Raw genomic sequence first — 21,754 nt, 5'->3', positions numbered from 1 at the left:
GTTAATATAGCTATACAGTTAATACAGTTATTCTAACAACCCTCTATATTAACTATATAGATATAGTTAATATATAGGGTTGTTAGAATTAACCCATTCAATGAATTATTTATATCTTTCATATAATGGAGAGCTTAAATACAACTAAATAAATATAACAAAAATTTTTATTTTTAAATAAAATTTTAAAACGTAATGAGTATCAACAGATTGATAAAACACACGGAGCGTTAGTAATGATGATTATTAAGTATTTATAACACATTAATCGTTGTACTGTTTCTAGTTTGCGAAAAGTACAGTATATACACTTCTTAATGAGATTTTTTTTCACGAAGATGCTTTAATGACTTTCATAACTGAAGAAAATTCTCATAATTCAATCTTCAGAGCAATATGCTTCATTCACTACTCCTTTAGCATTATGATTCATCAGACTATAATCACTGTGCCTTCGAATTTTATGGTAATTAATTTCACCTTCTGAGTGCCTTTTAATGCTGTTTGAAGTATAATTCAACGTGCCATTATGAGATGTCGATTGAGAAATCGAATAAAAATCTGAAGTAGAAGGTTCTGATGCTGATACGGAATTCACTATAATCTATATTTCAAATATATTAAAAAAGAATTAAATATACATATATATGTATATAATATAAATTGTTATTTTTAATTATCATTTAACATTTGAAATTTACTACTCGTGAATAATTAATAGTTTATAAATTTCCTGAAATGCTAAAAAATTGTGTGAAAATTATTTAATATTAATAATTAAATTAAATATGCATATTAATACGACATAAATATATTTCGTCCTGAATGTTATATTCATATTTGTTCTAAATTTTATTTTTAAATTCCTTTATATACATTCATATTTTATTTCAAAAAACTTCAAAAATATTCCTTGAAAATAATTTAAATATTTTGAAAATTTATAAAATATACATGAACATTTTTATAAGTAGGTATATAATAAAAATTAAAAAATTCAGGAAGAAATATATATATATATATATAATGTTGTATAAATAATTTTATGTATATTTTATAAATTTACTTATGTGAGAAAAATGAAAATTCTTATGAAATAAAACAGTATCCTCATAGTTATTTTCACTTTAAGTCAAAAAATAATAATAATTAACAATATGAAAATGTCCAAGAAAGATATTTAAAATAATTTTCTTCTATTTTTCAATGCATCAGCTTCATTCCCAGCCTTTGTATAGATGTTTATACTCTTTCAACTTAAATAGAGATTTTTACACTATCACATTGCATTTTTATACTTTCTTTAGAACATAGAACTAAATTAATTTTATTCTAAATTAATTCAAATAATTTTTGTTTTATTCTATACTTAATTGTTCCATTGTCCTACAACACCTTTCAAAATCCTTCTCATACTCATAAGATAAATATAATTAAGGTTAAGATAAATATAATATATAAGGTTACATTTTCATCTCTCTCACATGCTTCATTTCATACTAAATACAAAATATTTAAGTAATGAAAACAATATTTCTTATGAAATGTTTACAAGTTTTAGGAGAAACCAATACTGTATTTACATTTGGGATTAATATTCAATAACATAGAACTAATTATTTTAAAATTAATAATTAATTGGTAATAACCATTTTTAAAACTTGAAATAATTTTTAAGCTTACCTCAGGATAATTTAATAAATTAGGAAATGTTTTACTGATAATTTTGTGCTTGGATGGTGATAAAAGAAAACCATAAGGAATATTTAAAGATGAGTCTTTCTTCTCAGATTTTATTAATAATACATGATACATTAGAGGAGATTCACTTGATTCTTGTTGAGTTTGTTGTTCAAATACAAAATTTGTTATAGGGTTTCGAACATTACCGGAAACTGTATTAACTTCTGTGAGTTCCTAATTAAAAAATCATTAATCAAAACAAATTTTTATTTAAAAAAAACATATATAATTAATTAATTAAAAACTCATACTCGTTTAGAATGTTTCAAAATCCAAATAAATTTTGAAATCATATAAGACAAATAGATAAAACATGGACTGAGTATCAACATAACTAAACACCAACCAACAATTTGTGCTGTTCTTCCATAATAAAATTTTCCCAAATTAGGTAAATTACTATTTGTGCATGTAAATATCAATAAGGCCTATAAGAAGAAACATAAAATTAGATTATATAATATAATTTATATATTTTAATAATAATAAAAAAACAACTTACTATTGATATGGCTGGAGTAATAACACACCAAAACATTTTGAATATTTTAAGTTCCATCTTTTCTTTTAATATTTTGTACAATTCTTCAAAGTAAATTCTAAATCCTGAAAATACAAATATAACATAATTAATTAAATATTTTTTAAAATATATTTTTAACTCAATTTATAACAGTTAAACTTTGAAGTAAAAATGGTTTGGGATTGTTAAATTAATTATTTATACAAATACTTGATAATAGCAGGAAAACAAATTATATAAACTTGATTATATTAATATTAATCGCTTTATTTATAACTAATAAACTACACTAAAATTACAGTAATAGTTAGTTAATCTGGCACCTATGAAAATAGTGCCGGATTACCGAATGTTATAATAATTACAGAATATTTTTCACGCAGTTGATTAACGAACTTCTACTGTATAAATTTGAATATGAATTATTTTGTGGATAATTATTAACAAAAATAGCATAGATATTTTCAATTTTATAAATTATATTTAGAAAAACTTTAAAAAAATAATGTAAACTTACCATATAACCAGTATATACAAGCAATCTGTAACACTGAAAGTAAAAGTGCAGTGTAACCAAGGACCCAACAATCTAATATAAACAATATATGATATCCTATCTAAAAAATAAAATAAAAGTGGATATAATGCTTATATATATGAATAAATATGAATAAATGAGTAAACATAGCTCATTTATTCATGTTTAAAACGTACAAGATATAGAAATTAGTAAATTAAAACTTTGAAAAAGTTTCAATAAATTTAAAATATTAAAAAACAGTTTTAATTTCTAACTTTTATACTATCAAAATTATATATCAAAACTTTATAATTATTATATTAAAAAAGCTAAAATTTTGTTACTTGTTTATATTAAAATTTTAATACTTAGCATCTTTATTTGGATTTTTAACATTTATTCTGGGTAAGATACTATAAACTAATAGGTGCCTCGCGCCTACAAGTTTACAGTAGTCTGCATTAAATTCCTTTTATGTTACAATGTTAACTGTATTTGTTTACATTACAGTTATGTATTTATAAGAATAGTAGGGGGCTTTCCCCACCCACTTGTTCAAAAATTTCGTAAGGATTCGTCGATTTTCGGTGTGGCCGTTTCTATTTTTTCCCCCTGGCCCAACTCACCACCCGGTTGTCCCATTGTAGACCTAGTCGAACTCATAATAAATTTGCTAAAAAGAAATTAGCAGTTGTCCACACTTGGACGGCGACCCTGCATTGGAATGCTCTGGAATGAGTGCCAAGGGGTTTTTGTATCCCAAATATGCGATTCCATGAATTGAACAGATCGTCTCTGGTAAATGACACCTCCTCCAGCTCTGGAAATCTTGAGTCTTCAACGTTATCGGAGGAACCAAGAGTGACAGTGAAGTGTAGAGCTTAGTCTGCATAAGCAAATGCGTGTATACCTGCTACAGATGATATGGAAGCAGCTGGTACCCGTGCAGAACCCTCCAGATACACATGGTTTATCACCAGAGCGTTTTCAAGTGCTCGCATACTAATTGGTGGATCCGCCGCAAAATGCGCCAAAACCTGCTCTATAAAGTCCGGCATTTGTGTTCTTGGCACACCAAACTCGCATTCATCTATAGCGAAACTGACACACGCAACCACGGACACATGCGTGGAATATCCCGAGCGGCAGAACTGGACGACGACGTGGGTAACGCTCATGATACAAAGGCTGGGAAGTCCTCCCATTGCTACCAGATTTACCATAAATTAAAAAGCATAAGACGTTTTCCGCTTTAATATAATGCTTAGCCATCATGCATCTGACAGCTTAACTGACGGTGTATATCATCTCCTTAAATACTCTACAATATCAATTACCTGTTAATAAAGGCAAATGTTGGATTCTACAACTTTGCTCAGGATTATTCCGTAAAATCTACTTGTAAACAGCACAGGATAGCAAACAGGGGCAGCAACACTAAATGTTTATCCTCCTATATCTGGTAAAGGAGTCCGCGGCATAGGACCATACGTTGCTTGTAGTAACCCCTACTGCCACTCCTATCAGTCTGATACAGGAGTTCAGACACACCCTGCATAACTTATAGCTATATAGATATTAAAAATTTTAATATTACTTACCCCATACGTAAAGAGAATTCCGCTACAAAATAACAGGAAGTATATAATTAAAATCGATATTTTGCTATGGTCTTTAAAAGAATTAATCGAAAATAATTGATGCATAGTTGAAAGAAATGTTAAAAGTAATTTTTCAATTCTATCCAGACTGGTAAGGCTCATAATTAAAAATATTGCTATTGACCAAATTGGAGGAATTGGTAAAGTAGCTATAGCAGAAGATAAAATAATGAATGGAAAACCGAAATCTGCAATTAAATATTATCATTCATTAATTACGTTCTATTTTAAGTAATAATGAATATATTAAATATACCTACCTGCAGATAACAATGATGTAAACGTAATATGACTAGCATTTGCTAAAACTCCAAACCACGAGTATATTACCAGGCCTCCATAGAAAGATATAATAAAATTTGCTGCGATAATTCCTATTGATGTCTTTATTATTTTTTCATGACTATTGCTTTGCTTTGACGAAAATGCTATAAATCCACTTCCTATGTTTAAACTAAGCATTACTTGAGTCAGAGAATCATTCCACAACTGTAAATATTGATAAATTATAATTTATGAATAAATCTGGCTAGGCATTAATTGTATTATTTTACTATATTATGTTCGAAAAACTATAATTTCCCTAGATTATACGACTGAATAATCAGTAATGGAATCAGTTGGTTAAGGGATGAAGAATGACGGCTGTAACACTCCATGAAAAGATATCATGGATCGAGTCGAATTACAGCCAGTAGCTATATGGCTATTTATTATATATAATTAAATATACTAAAAGTTTATATTAGAAAAATATACAATATGTTTAGAGTAATATATAAAAATAGTATATTAAACACAGTATCACCAGTATCACTTTGTATTATGTAAACCAATTGAATTTTTTTGTATATTGGATATCGTTTAATAATGGAAAATGTGGTTCTAAGTTCTTCTTATTCGTGCTAACATACCAATTATAATAAATGTTTATAAGACAAAATTTAATTTAAATTTACATATAAGTTTGCCCATTCACATTAAATATTTTTACATAAAATGCTAATAGATATATGAAAGAAAATCGTTTCTAACCAGAGGATCTCCAAGCCTTCCTTTATCAAATTTTAAATAATTGTCAATGCCCATCATGTTTCCTTTATGTTTAAATGAAAAAGCAAATAACGCAGTGAATAAAAGTACTATTAACACTGTAGGAATAAACTTTCTCTGAAAGAAAAAGTTATTTTTTTAAATATTTTATCTTTATACATAAGAAAATTAAGATTTTAATTAATTACAATAAATTAATAGCTTACTTTTTTTAATGTTAACTTTTTCTTAACGGTGTTTAAATAAACAACAAACCATGCAAATAATAGACACAGAATTAAAGCCCAAGAAGAATTCCCAAGCTGTTGCAAGTCAGATGATGGTGAAGTAATGTTACTAAATAAATATAAAAATTAATTAAATTTAATATTTAAAAAAAATTAATTTTTTATTAAATAAAAGCCGTTTATTTTGACTTACAAAAAGTATTTTGTTGTTGTTAGTTCTGGTTCTGTTAAATTACTGCAGTTCAAATAAGTATCAAGCTCCTTACAGGTTTGATTTCTTTGAATAACGCAATCTAAAATAAATTTTATAAATTATATTAAATTTTTATTTAAAGATCTATTCCTATATTTAAAAACGATTATACTGTATATAGGGTTTCTCAAAAGTCAAGAGTTTTTGAAGCTTTTGTAAACGAAAAGCCCGTGCTAAATAACCCTTAACCAATAACCTAAATATATTCTAATAATTATAGAGAAACATTAAAACAAAAAATTGAACAAATTCAAAATAAATTTTCGTTGTAAGCCCATTTAGAATCTGCGAAACAATTTGCAATATAAATTACATATAATTTTACGCCTTAATTTCTTCTTCTCACAAGTCATCAAGCAAAATAGACCATGCCTATTGTCTCTCATTCATTACTCGACCATTTTGAAACTATATATTCAAAGATATATTCGATATATATATTATTTTGATATTTAAAAATTTTAAAGAGATAATCAACAAAGATCTATACAAAATATAACTAAACTGTATATATGAATATATTTCCATTTTGTTTGAAAATATTTGCTTGTAGTTTGCTTTTTTCATGTATCTTAAGTGATATATTGTAATAAATTTCATAGAGTTCTTCTGGTTGGATGGAGAACAGAGGTATATCGTTAGGAAAACACTGGAAAAGGAGAAGCTTAAATCGCTTTATAGACACACGATCTCATTGCATGAGTCGCTATAATCCGTCCATGTTATAGCAGTTCCTTTACCCTGCTTACGAGTAACCCGTATAGCTAATCCCTCTGCAAAACAAACAAAACAAAGAAAGCATACCCACATCTTTTCATTGTATAAAATTTAAGTCTAATACATCTAACTGTATATAATGAATACAAAATCTAATATTTATATAGACGTATTGTATACCGAATGGCTTGAAAGCTATCGTAAAACGTAAAATTTCCATTTGTTTTTAATGTACTGTACCCAACCACTAACTGCTCGTCGGTCAACCTCAATTTTGCCCATTATGGACGAATCTGAGTCAAAATGGATCAATCAGCATTGGTGAAAGAAAGGATATTATTCTCTAAAAGCACGAAGATCTGATTTAGAATGATACTTTAAGCCGGTATTTCCCAAACTTTTCGGACAACCACCCTTTTTTTTTCATGCATATATTTCAATAATGCCCCTATAAAATCAGTAAAGTTGCGAACATTTTAAAGAAATGTTAAATTTATATACGGTATGGCTATTAAATGAATATAACTTTAGTGAATAAAACATAAATACGTAAGGTTCTTTTTTTGGGGGGGTGTTTTGCTAAACAACTGAAAAGCAATCAATATAAATTGATGTGTTCTTATAAATGCATTTTTGCCTTTACGAAAACACAATAAAACATTAATAAACATTTATATTTATTGTAAATCATTTGGTCTGTAGAATATATAAAATTATTCAAATTCATTCGATAGGTGGGATGTCCATCCTATGTAATAGAAGATTAATATCACCATTGTTTAATTGTATTACCTTGGATGTAAGTGTTATTTTAAAAAGATATTTTTCTTAAAGAATTTCTTAATTTCGTATATACATATACAATTTATACTTTTATTTAGCGTAATAATTAACAAAACAATAAAATTCGTTTTTATTTCTATTTTATAGTTCTATTGCTAATATTTTTATAAAATATAAACTTAGGATTGATTTCAAATGCAATTATTTTTAATTTTCATTTATTTAGAGAGCTGTAATTCAATACTACAGTATAAATATTTACTTTATTGAAATACTACATAGCATACTTTTCAATAGGAAATTTATGGTATTTGGTTTAGCTTAACATTACTATTCATCGCTGTTACGATTTTAGTAAACTGTATATCGAGGGCCATCCTGAATATGAAACTTTGTCAGGAGGCTTATAACTCTTGATCTTCCTGACAAAGTTTGATCCCGGAACCACCTTTCTTTGAGAGATAAATTAAAAAATTGTTTTGCAACTTGAACACAAACTATATGGTGTATTTTCTCGCGACACATGGCAAATTTCATCACTAATTTTTCTTTCAGTTGACTTCAACTGAAGAAAAATTGGCTGATGACGAATTTGCCAATGTTTCGAGGGCCATCCTTACATATAGAAACTTTGTCAGGAGGCTTATAACTCTTGATCTTCCCGACAAAGTTTGATCCCGGAACCACCTTTCTTTGAGAGATAAATTAAAAAATTGTTGATTCTATTAATCATGCCGTTCAAAAATAAAGTTCAGAACGATAGTTTTATCAAATAAATGCAACAAAACATGACATTTTAATCAGAAATTCAACTAGTCCGCGTATGCTCAACACACTTGCAATAAGTGTCTTAACATTTCCCTACAATAGGCTCCAACATCCTTTCTTTATTTGTTCTCTTTCCACAATAAGTCTCATCACAGTTCTAAGTAGCCCTTTACGCAGTCTTTGTAGATCCACATACAGGTCTATTTATATGTTATTTATATAAAAATAATCAAAAACATATACTTATGCGACGGATTATATATTTACATAAAAATCAATAAACCACGTAAGTTAGTTAGAAAATAAATGAATAAATTACATCGAATAGAATTTAATCAAAAGTGGAAAATCCTAGTATTGTAACGCATTATTTTTTTTTTTAAATATATTTTTAAGCCAATTTCATAAATATTATTTAAAAATCATCATCATTATGCAGCAGCAAAAAATAAATTTACTTCCTTGCGTAAGAATTGGCATTAATATTGAGTAATGGAAGAAGATAAATAATATATGTAGTGGTAATACTCGTATAACCAAGGTTGTTTCGAAATTCTGTTGATAATACTTTTATAATTTCGTGTATATATATATATAATTTTACGCGCGAATATTTTAATGCATATTTTTTAATATTGATAATTTATTCAAATAAAATTAACTTAATAAATTAAATATCTGTATCTGGTCTCGATTTTCATCTATCTAACTCCGTTCTCGAGATTAACGAAAGGCGGACAGACGGACAGACGAAAGACAATGGAAATTTATAAGTCTGTAATTTGAAAATTGCAGCTCAATTAGCTTGTCGGATTTTGACGAGAAGCACGTTTAATTACACTCATATATTAATAATTACTGGTAATAAATATTTTTAAAATAAATCTCATTCTAAAGTATGACATTTATGCGATTAAAACTGAAAAAATGATAAAATATTTGTTACACGCTATCCTACATACTAATATAGAGTCTCAGCACCTTATCCTACCTTGATGTTTCTATATAACAGTACCCCAGTGTTACTCAACGGAATGTTAATATTAAGAATTACACTAGTCAGGAATGTAAGTAACGTATAACGAAAGATAATGTAAATTAATTTACTTATTTCTTATATTAAGTAGCACGTATATTCTCTTTTGTTTTAGGTGGCGATTTGAAAAACATTTAATATTTATTTATTAGAAAATTAATACCGAAGCCTTTAGAGTTTGGAAGCTTAAATAGCGCTGTATGATTGAATAATTCGTATATATATATATATAGCCTGTCTAGCTTAATGGTGATGTATGATCCCACTCCAGAAACTACATTCTCTCATATTCAGGGCAAATACTCGTCTAAATACATAATAATATAGTTTTCTATATCAAAATAGGCTACTTATATCTACGTATCAATCAGATTTTATGTGCTTCTGAAGCACATAAATATAATACGATAAAAATAATCATAATCATAAGATAGAAATAAACGTAGAAATGTTTTATTTATATAATATTCAAGGTTAAGACGAATATACAACAGATACTGTCAAAAATATTATATGCACGACAGCTTGTTTAATGAAGCATAATATGTATAATACAGTGTAATAAAAATATTTAATATAGAAGCAAAAAATGAATCAGTAATTTCTATTCTTCTAAAAATAAAAAAAAATCTTATTAATAAATATTTTAAGTAATTATATATAAAGTTTTACATGTTTAAAATAGCTACTAACCTGTCGAACGAGTGATATTTTCGCAAACTGACCAGGGTACTGTTTCTTGAACAGAGGTAAAAAGATATAACAATGTCCAGCTGATAACTGTCATTTGATATAATAATGATGCAATAATATAAAAAGCAGAAGCGATGTCAAGACCTGGAAAATAATTATAAATAACCTCACATCTATAAATATTTATAAAATCATTGAATTATAACATTTAAACGACTCTTTCGTTGTATAAGACATAGAGAGACCCGTACTAACGCCTTCTTAGGCCACATCTTGCTGCTTATTACTAATATTTTGATATACACGTATCTGTAAATAAATTGGCCGAGGGGGCCTGAAACGGCCCTGGGCACAGTTTTTAAACACATTTAAAAACTTAATAATAGTAAGATTATTTTAATTATAAAATTACGCGTAAAATTTTAATAATTATATAATTAAAAGCATTGCATAATTTACATTGTTTCAATTTGAGCATGCAGTAAAAGGATTATTATTATAGATGATAATTTGAAAATAGCATTCAAGTTTGGAGAACGTAAAAGTAATTAAATTATTATACGTTATAAGTAATTAAAAATGACTGTATTTATGTTATAAATGTATTTGTAATCACATATATAAATGTTATACTAATAAAAACAATGTTTTTCGTAACCAAGTGCGTATTTGATTAAATAATAATAATAATATTATTATTATATAGTTAAATATATAAACCACAGAAACATTGACAGGATAATCGAGACTAACTAATTTCACACGTGTGCCCGTAAATAAGTGAAAGATTAAATTATAAAGCACTGTATGTGAATGTATTTGAATTGTGACAAAATTAAGCTGATAGATTTAGAATAGGTTATATAACAACAACATATATAAACTATTATTTTGGTTTCTTATAAATTTTACTTATATTCAATGTGAGTTTACAGCCTACAAGTTTTCTGTAAAAGTACACATTATAAAGACCAATTAATTATCTATAATTGGTCTTATATATACAGTATATAAAATAGATATAGATAATATAATATTTTATTGCATGTGTAGGCATTTCTTATGGATGAAATACAGTTAAAAAGGTAAAAACAGATTTTGTTTTGGGGAGTCGGAACGGATTAATCCATTTTACATTGTTTCTTATGGGAAAATTTGTTTCGATTTGAGAACAAATCGGTTTCCGAACAAATTTTAGGAACGAATTAAGTTCGTAAACCGAGGTTTGACTGTAAAGTAAACTCTCACTAATCCGGCTATTCATTGCACAGATGGATGCCAGATTAGCGAGAGTTTCGGATTATTGAGCGTGAAGAAACAGACCCAGTGACTCATAAAAGTCATCGGACGTTTTTGTCATTGAAGTGACTTATACTACTAATTTTAAATTAAAAGTAATATTAAACAAAATTTTCTTGTTATTTCTTCTATTGTAATTAAATTAACTATATACTATTACATTAATGACAATTTAACAGGAAAATTGACACAAAAGCAATAAAGTACTGTAATTTGGTTGCAATTTGAAAAAAATTTGCAGACCTATAAATTCCACTGTCTGTCTGGCTTTTCTTAATCTCGAGACCAGATACGGAAACTTTAGAGGCAGGAGACCCCCGATTTATTATATACGAACTTCCGCTTTGCACCGAAAGTCATGTTATTTCAATTTAAAATTTCCCCCCGAAAGATAGATGACCGGCACGACTTTCCTGTTAAAGGAAAAGTATGATGTACAGGGGCAAGCCACTGCTGATTTGAGGTGGAGAGCATATATTTTAATTAAATAAATTAAAAATGCGATAAAAAATTGCAGCCCGGCATTGTGACGATGCCTTAATAAATATTTGCTTTTTAGCATTTTATAATATCAAGGTAACAAAATTAACCGGACAGCTTAAAGATATTATTATTTGTGATTTTTATGAGAACTACGAGGGAAAGTGGATATAACGGTAGTCAGGAGAACATTTTTTATTAATGAAAGAAACAGGAAAGCTCTCTACCAGTTTGCAAAAAAACATGCTGGATAAGGATTATGAATACTGGAAGCAAGCAATATTTGCAGACGAAAAAGAAAATTTAACATCTATGGCTTCGATGATCGAATCATAGTGTGGAGAAGCCAAATTGTAAACTGAATAAAGAAAAACTTCTGCCAACAGTAAAACATGGAGGAGAAAGTGTTATGGTATGGGCCTTTATGGCAGCCTCTGGAGTTGAAAGACTTGTGTTTATAGATGGACATAAGAATGCAGAAGGATATTTTAACATTTTAAAACAAAATCTAAAGACTTCTGCAGAAAAAAAATGGGTATCTCAAATAGGCCTACTTTCCATTTTTATCAGGATGATGATCCAAACACAAATCTTATAAAGTTCGACAGTGGCTACTGTATAATTGCCTAAAAGTGATTGAGACACTGTCACAGTCTCCCGACCTGAATGTAATCGAACAATTATGAAATGAACTAGATAAAAAGATTCTAAAACATAATATTACTAACAGAAATGAACTGTAAAGTGCCCTCGAATACGAATGGGCAAAAATCGAGGCAAATATCACAGAAAAACTTATGAAATCAATGCCAAACAGATTGAAAGCTGCGTTGGAGAGAAAAGGCAACCCAACAAGTTATTGAAATATTTCCTGCTATGTATAATTGATTTTTAACTCGCAATAAACATTATCTGTTCGATGATTTTTGTGAGTCACTGTAAAGACAATGAATAATGTGACCTGTCGCTCTTCGTTACCGATTCTTTTTTGTAGGCAGGCGGGAAATAATACGGCTCGTGACACGACATACCGTACACAGAAATGAAACCCGAGTAAACTGGAAAACAGGATGCGTGACATAACTAACATTTTCATAGAAACGGACGCCTTAAGCGATCACACTGGAGGGCATGTCGGGTAACGGAAAAACCGGATTAGCGAGAGTCTACTGTATAGATCAGTGCTGGAGATTGTACGCACTTAGAAGGAAGCGATCTGTATACATGCTATCTAGTACAGTAATATACTAATTCTATTGGTATATTTTTAGAAGGCATTAATAGATATTTCCTGGATGTTTCATAGACTCTAGGAAACGATAATCTAGTACTGTACCGTACATGGATATGTAATCATCTAGTATATCTAGTAATTTAGTACATGGATAATCATTAAAATAAGATGCCGTGATTAATAATAGGCATGTCACTAAGTCCTTGTCCAGTAGAAATTTTCTTGATATATGACAAAAATCTGAAATTTCGTTCTAGATCTTATATTGTAAAAATGAACTGAATTTTTGTATAGAGTATTATACTGTATTATATTGTATTGTAATAATATACTATAACAGTATAAGAACAGTATACAGTACTATACAATAGTGTAATGTATTAGGCTATACTATTCTTATACCGTACTATAAGAAGACAATTCAATCATATTTCGTCAATTGATGCAATTTGTCCTCAATAATTACAAGTCGTTTCCTGTAATTTTTAATAACAACATAATGTTATATGATTTTGTATTTTAAGAAATTTCTTAATTATATAATTGCAAAAATTAATTTTTATATTTTTAATTGGTTAAAAAAATAATTATTATTTTCTCGCCTACATTCTATTGCTATTATTATTGTCAATAATAATAATAATTATTATTATAAGTTATTTTTATGAAAGAGAATACTTATTTATATACTATTCAATATTGAAATTTCTATATCAACCGTTTTGCGCTTTAAATACAGTATTTATACTAGAAGCATGCAGAAAATTTTCTAGGAGGGCGAAGCTTACATACAAATAATTACATCAATAAACTTTAATTTATTTAATTTTTGGGGGGTTTACAAGTAGATTATAGAATAAAGTATTGCATCAACGCACCCGTAGTCGAGGGTGTAAGGTTACCTATCTCAATCACTTTTACTAATTATAATTTGTAAAAATTTTATTCAATCCCAGAGGGGAAAGTGCCCCGTTTCCCCCTTCTGCGGACCCCTACGACTCGATCTATATTGGTAGTAACGCAAACTCACTGAATGAGATAACACGTGGCTTCTTCAGCATGTTCGTATAAGTCACGTCTAAAATAATCTGTTTAAAAGTTATCTCACAGGCTAATAATTTCTCATTTTGTCATTAGGTCATTGTTCGCTTTCACAACCGTTTCTAAGAAATTCGTCGTTGCATATAATAGTTATTAACACAGGAAATAGATCTGTGCGTTGGTAGTGACAAATTTCTCGAGAACAGGTTCAGATTTTTACTTCTAATTTCATACCAATTGTAACTGTAAAATATATATTTTTAATGATTCCATATTCGTCTTCTATTAATAGACTTTGAATTACATTTGACATCAGAAAAAAACTAAATACTGGAGAATTGAATATGCTATTTGAAGCCCGAAACTGTAATAAACTGAGATGAATTTGTTAAGAATCAAAAATAATTTAGTACCTTTGTTTTTCAGTTCCTAACTATTTATTTAACTACATCAAATTAATGTTCTCAGCTAAACATAACCAGAAATTATTGTTATAGACTTTTAAATATTTTTAAATAATATTAATACTAAAGAAGAAAAACAGAAATGAGGAAATAGTAAGTGAATAAATAATACACAAGTCAAGCAGACACGATAAGTATCAAAAGGGATAATGCATTATTTTTCAGTAGTTCTTAAATAACTGTATTTTGACTCACTTCTAATTGGAATGTATTATAATTGATTAGGAAAGTTTAAATTAAAAACTAAAACTATAATATTTATATTTATTCTCTTCTTTTCGTCATATTCTATAATAAATCTACAGTTTAAACGACAAATATTTTCCTTGTAAGGTATCATGCATACTAAAGTATACTATGATTTATAATGTTTTAAAAAATGAAGATAAATTTTAATCATTTATGACATTAGTTACTATATATATATAATGTGATTTTTCAGTTTTAAGCAAGGCCTAGGGCCTCCGCCTTTATTCAAAAGCCTCAGCCACGTACGAATTTCGGTTTCTCGTTGCTCGAACTTGTCCAGCATTTAGAATCCATGCTAACATCCCACACTTGTATAACATTAAATTTCGTATGATACTGTTCTCACATTTATATAAATTTCTATTTAAAAAAAGGGCCTCTTAAGTCCACACTAGCTTCATCTATTGATAGAATTATTATTATCTTCGTGTAAGCAGAATTTATTTTACACTCTTCAAGATATCTTTTAAAGAATTTGAGCCAATATTTTAGCTTGTTTTAAGAATTATAGAAATCCAACCTTTTGGGGATTTTATGTAAAAATTAATTTAAATTATAAATAAATATAATGACCGTTTTCTTCTGCAGAAGTATGTAAAACCGAGTCATACAAAACGATAACCGCAACGAGTAACGCAACAGCGAACACGTTATTATAGTTTTACAACTATAAAACGACATGCAAGCATGTAATGTTAAATTTATATATTCATTAATGACGAAAAGTCTTATTAATTAGCTATAGAAGAATGTTTATGAGCTTTTGTTGGTGGTTAAATATACATTTGTACAGTACAATTGAAAATTTTTCCTAATTGGAAAATGACAATTGTAAATCTGACATTTACATTTTTTACATATTTCTATAATTTTAGGTGTTATATAACCATATATGAAGAAATACGGTGTGCGTAAATACATAATATAAAGATAAAATTAAGATTATAATTTATCTTAAACGTCAACCCATAAAAATAACAATAGTACTGTTATTCTCTATTTCGTATGCAGTACAAATTATAGCTATTTCGTTTTTTATACACAAAAATACAATTATAGTTTTATTTGTTATAGATTATTAGAAAAAATATGTAATTTATATTTGTTTTTAGAACAAGATATCTATTTTACACTTCTTCCGCCCTGTGGCACTAAGAAGGCCTTTCCCTTAGCAATACATTATGTTAGGCCAGGCCCACAGTGTGGCGGCCGGAGTGGTGAGAAACGGGCCCGACATATCTGGATCAGTGAAGGATTACTCAACAGGATTATAAACATAAGAGGCCTTATAGTAAAATGGCAAAGATTCATTGATTCTTTATTTTCCATTAATTGTAATATCTAAGATGCCTGGATGGACGAAGCGTCTTGTCTTCCATAGAAGCGCGACAAATGTGTTTTAGGCCTATTTTACCATTTATCGTGCAAAAACAAAATGTCGGAATTTTATGCACGATATTATTATATTTTATTTAAGCTTTATAATATATAAGATGTGACAATTTAATTTCTGGAAAGCACCTTTAAAAAATATACATGCGGAACTGTACACTAGTGGCTATTGTCACCTTCAAAGTGTATCTTAACTCCCTGTGATTTCACAGGGAGTTAAATCGGATGAATAGGCGGGATGATCTAATTAGTTAATCGCTTTTTTTGCCAGAAAATATTTCACTGTAATTTGGCACATTGTCGTGATGAATGATCCATTTGTCAGGCCACAGTTCGGATCTTCGAACAGAATCTCGTAATCTCTGCCGTACTTCTAAATAGCGTTGTTGGTTTGTCCCTGTTCAATAAATCCTTGGTGGATTATTTCATACAGAGACTATTCCATTGTGATCGAAGAAACACACCATCGTGGTCTTAAACTGCAAGTACGAATGCGTGCGCCGTGAACTCGGGGATCCTTTGCATATTCTGACGTTTTGTTTCTGGGTTGTATTGTAACATTTCGATAGCACATTTGCCGTTTTTCACACAAATTTTAATATTATACGTTGCTCTAAATCTCGGTCATTATCCCTCCCCCGATTTCATTCTCCTTATTACCGTATTTTACGGACTATAAGACGCATTTTTTTCTTCGAAAAATTGCCTCCAAAATTCAGGTGCGTCTTATAGTCCTAGCGTCTTATACGGTAACCCTAAATCAAGGATGGCGAACCTCTGAGTCCGCGTGCCATATAGTAAGCGTACTTATCTATAATATGCTGTAATTAGAGTACAGTAAACATTTATAGAAGCTGATTGGAAAAAAAGATGATCGGATGATAACCCTATAGGATGATAGACAGATGAAAAACCGTAAAAGATGCGTTACGTGCCAGATGATTTTTCCGACGTTCCACTTTAAGACAGGGGTTCGCCACCCCTGTCTTAAACCCCACTCTTCCCCTGATTTGATCTACTCGACACACAACACACAGTATTATACTTGAATTTAAATAAAAATGAATGCGTGGTGTAATAAATAAATTAATTAATTTCTTTTTCTTTTTAATCATTATTATTAATTAATTTAAAACAATTTTAATTTTAAATGCTTACCTTTTAATAAAGGCATCAAGTGATGCAGACAATGTCCAGAGAATTCTTTTTTTGCGGAAACATAACCCAAACTCAACTCAAATAAATAAATGGGCCATCCAATCAGAACGTATATTATTAACACCGAGAATAATACGATTCCTGGAAATATTTTTGTAAAATTTATACAGATTATTATTAAATTTATTCATTATTTCCCCGTCGCAGTCTCCGAAGTAGGGAAAAATTTCCCCGGCCGCCATTTTGGATCCTAAGGTAACATTAACCGAAAAAATTAACAATAGTTAGAATTAAATGTAATATTATCATATAGAATCAAAGAAATACATCGACATAACGGTCACTTCGGAAGTTTTAATAATTAATATTCATTTTATTCGACAGAAATTTAATTTAATAAAACTAGATAAATGTAATACTATCGATCTCGTGTGGAAACAGCTATTATAATAGCATTTCTAGTATTTTTCGTGTTAAATATTAATTGACGATTAATATATTGTACAATACTATTATATACAATGATTATTAATCATTCTAACAGAATAATTCTCATTATTGCAAATCACAATGAACTATTATTAACTTACTCATACAATAATATTAGTAACATCAATCAAATATATATGTTAAATATATCCACTCTGAGCCAACGCTCGTCATAGAAAAAAAGAGCATCTTGCGGGCTTTATTGCCAGGTCCACAATAAATAACTTATTAAAAATTATTTAATTAATCAAAGAACATTTTGAAGATTTGAATAATGCCAAAAAGTTACTCACCTCCATGTTTTCTGACTAAGAAAGGATATCTCCACAGGCTGATAATATCACCCGCAGGAGCAATGGAAGCGAATAGAAAGCGATATTTACGAACAGACCAATCTTCATCTGATATTTCTGATTCACAGTAAGACATCTGTCGACTCAAAATCGAGTTGTCAACAATCTGTAGATAATAAAGATATAATCTTAAAACTTTATTTAAATAATTAAAGGAAGTGTTTTATTTAGGACTGCTTTCACTGTAAGTCATCCGTGCAACAATTGTTCTTACGATCGTGTCTAATGTTACTATCAATGTATTAAACGCTATGCTGATTTTTTAAGTAGATAATATAAAATTACACCAAAGTTTTTCACTACTGATACATTAAACTAAAACTAAAAGTTTCTTAGAAACAAGGAAATTACCTTTAAGTTTACATCAGAAACAATTTACGGCTCTATAATAAATTTCTTTCTGTATTTAAAGTGAAATTTATAATCAAAATTATAAAGTTACTTTGTGGTAAATCGTGTAATCAGTAGTGGTTTTACATCGTGCGAAACCTTAGGCAAGTATGGACCTTTTCTTATTAGTTTATGTAATGTAAAATCCCTATTCACAGGCGTATTCGGAGAGAGAGAGAGAAAAAGAAGATAAATATATTTCTGGATCAGAAAGACATACGTATATATCTTTTTGGCTCTGGAAAACCACACAAATATATTTGCAAACAGGTTACTGCCTCTATCATACAGTACAATATTTGATATTGTACGAGATCCAGGATCTTAGCTGGATTCTGAATATTCAACTGCTCCTACAATATACCGTATTTGTGCACGTGTGAAGCTCCTCAAAGCACGAAGCTTTCGTGCTTTCAGAAGCTTCGGGCTTAAAACTATCATTAAATATACTTTCTATAATAAATAAAAATCTTATTCACGATCATACGATTATGAAAAACCGTATATAAATTAATTTTTCCACGTTAAAGTAATCATAACTTAAAATAATATTGTACATTTTCCCTATTATACTTTACAATTAAAAGGTCACGTCGCGCTGTTTTCCTCCCACAATAATTTATGAATGACTTAGAAACATAACGAAGACATATCGTCATTCGAGGAAAAATGCACCTAACATTAATTGAAAATGTAGTTATTAAGGACAACTCCTGAATATTTTACTTCTTTGCAACGATTCGAAATACACTAGCGAGAACTCTAAAGGAAAATCCAAGTGATTTATTAATATTTTAAAATAAAAAAATTCAATGCTAGGCGATAAAATTTTTCATATGAAATTGCTATAATTCTGAGTAAATAAATATATCTTCAAATCTCAATTGATATAGTTACATTATTTCCCTTTAAAGAGAGAGAAAGAGAGAGAAAAAAAAGGTAGAAGTAAAGGCTATTTTATATCGGAGGATACGTACAAAACAATGTAAATGTGGATAATCATATATTTGTTTTTAAATAAATACAATGTGTGTACATATCCGAAACTATACAGGTTGCGGATGCCAGTTTTTGAATAGACTAGAAGGCAATTTTCTGATTCGTTAAACAAATTCTTAGTTTAAAAACAATATTTTTTTTTCTTTAAACAGAAATATAACAAGATAACCTTGACTTAAAGAAATCGTTGGTTTTTAGAGGAAACAGATTAAAAATCACGAAATGTCGAGTTTTGGGCATTATGCCCATCTACGAGAATGGAAAATGATTAAACACCTTGACCCGTCGACTTGCTAAGCTGGTCAAGAATAAACAATTATCGCATTTATTTATTTTACGTATAATAATGAAAAGAGTGCAGCGAGTGGAAGAAAAAAAAATTTACTATTAGCAAAATAATTATGACTCATTGATTAGTCCATTGCTTTTGTGATTTAAGCCTATTTATAAAGGGCTTAACGAAGCCTTAATTACGATTTCTAAACGAGGATTAACAGGATGTTAAACGTTCCTGACTTACCCTATTGTAAAGGTTGAAGGAGAGAAGAGTTGAAAGAATATTTTAGAAAATTACTCACCTTTCAATAATAGTAATGAAATAAATTATCTTTGAAATAGATCGTTTTGGCATCCAAAATACGTTGGAGCGTCGAGTGAGAAATGTTCACAATATCCATTTGATTGAAAACAAAATTGCATAAGTTATAATTAGACAGTTTCATAAATTGATTTAGCTGCATCACCGCTAAATAAATTTAAAGTCATGATTTTGTAAGCCACAAGATTCATTTGTAAAAGTACTTTATGGAAGATAATACTGTAATACTTTAATTCTTATTTGTTTTCCAATCATTCGCTAATAAAGAGTTTTCTTCATAATATTTTTATTTATTTATTATCATGAGTCAAAGTATTTTCGTTCCGTTCTGGAAATCAAGACTTAAAACTGTTCCATTTTATGCATCATTAAATTGAAAGAATTTCTTTAAATTTAATAGAATCCTTGGCTCTTAGACTGTAAAAGATTTCATCATGTTCCTTATTATTTCTTTCCTTCCCGATAAAACTCAGAGAGAAAAAAAAACAATTCAATGCTATAAAGACCATTAATACCGGTATAGTCTAGAATGAAACAAATAGTTTTAACTCGTGAAATTGAAAAGATAAATTATAATTTATTCTAAAATATTTCAAACCGGGTCATATAATTTGTAGTTCATCGCTTTATGATGCATTAAATGGGCCATTATTTACGGCTACATCTACATATATATATTTAAAATTTCGGTAAATCATCCGCTACGTTTCACATATATAAAGCTTTCTGTATAGAAAAAAAAAATTACGGTCAATGTCGTATAAAAGTCTTACTGTAGCTTACAAATCTGCGAATTATCATCGTGACTTACATAATTACAAATAATTAATGTTAATTATAAGTATTTTTTATCATCATAAGAATTTACAAGTATGTAATATAGAAAGAAATCCGCATTATCTTCCTAACGGATCCATTACTATAAAATGTCTTAACTGAATGACTGTAATTGGTTATTACTTGATTAACTGAACCGTGTAAAGCAAAAAATTAAAAACAGGATACAAATCTTTATAAAATTTAACTATAAAATCCGTTTCCCCCCTCGCATAAATAGTAAATCAATACCATAAACATGTAGACCATCTCCGATTTCGTTAATGGAAAGTGAAATTTACGCACGTTTAAACTTACCTCCATATCATTTTTTCAGTTGACAAATCATATTAAAAGTTGATCCTTTTGGTTTTTCTCATATTCGTCCATACAAATTCTCAAGTAAATAAGAATAAGCGCTAACCGCCACACGTGGATGAGGTGGAAGCGCAACGGGTGACGTGAGTTTTAGATTTCCTGTACTGCGCCGAGCATTTAAAATCCCCTAATAAACGAGTGTACTGTCACGTGGTTCGGTTTTGTAGACGAAACACAAATTTGTATATATATAACGTTGGAAACTAATTGAAAAATTCAAGTAACTAGTACTTACTTCAGTTTCCTACAAGCACGTAATTGTCCTTCGAAACTGTAAGTCGCTATTATAGAAACTAAAATTACTAATTAGCACTTTGTTTGAGCAATGAATATACGCTAAAATTATTAGTCATATGTCCTAGTTGCGGCTTTAAAAAAAGGGTAAATTCATGTTTATAAATTCACAGGGATATAATCAATTATTGATGTCAAGTACG

At 28.8% G+C, this 21,754-nt stretch overlaps 1 protein-coding gene across 2 annotated transcripts; it reads right to left on the bottom strand.

The window, feature by feature from the left end:
* Nucleotides 1–166: 166 nt before the first annotated feature.
* Nucleotides 167–21,412, bottom strand: LOC136988462 (sodium- and chloride-dependent betaine transporter-like). Of its 2 annotated transcripts, none has more exons than XM_067286309.1 (14): nucleotides 21,258–21,412; nucleotides 18,077–18,242; nucleotides 17,295–17,435; nucleotides 9,978–10,121; nucleotides 5,921–6,020; nucleotides 5,707–5,836; nucleotides 5,483–5,617; nucleotides 4,708–4,936; nucleotides 4,388–4,635; nucleotides 2,784–2,883; nucleotides 2,246–2,349; nucleotides 1,995–2,171; nucleotides 1,684–1,917; nucleotides 167–604 (listed from the first exon to the last, which is right to left on the bottom strand). In XM_067286309.1, exons 1-14 carry the CDS (start codon nucleotides 21,261–21,263, stop codon nucleotides 380–382), a joined length of 2,139 nt encoding a protein of 712 aa, XP_067142410.1. In that variant the 5' UTR covers nucleotides 21,264–21,412; the 3' UTR covers nucleotides 167–379. The 2 variants fall into 2 exon arrangements, with proteins under 2 accessions (XP_067142410.1, XP_067142411.1); XM_067286310.1 differs by lacking the exon at nucleotides 21,258–21,412 and adding an exon at nucleotides 20,104–20,571.
* Between the last annotated feature and the right edge of the window lie 342 nt (nucleotides 21,413–21,754).

Source organism: Centruroides vittatus, unplaced genomic scaffold, assembly GCF_030686945.1.
Source record: "Centruroides vittatus isolate TY-2023 unplaced genomic scaffold, ASM3068694v2 scaffold_3315, whole genome shotgun sequence".
Taxonomy (NCBI): domain Eukaryota; kingdom Metazoa; phylum Arthropoda; class Arachnida; order Scorpiones; family Buthidae; genus Centruroides; species Centruroides vittatus.
The sequence above is the reverse complement of the archived record's forward strand: the minus strand, read 5'-3'. Positions and strand labels throughout refer to the sequence as shown.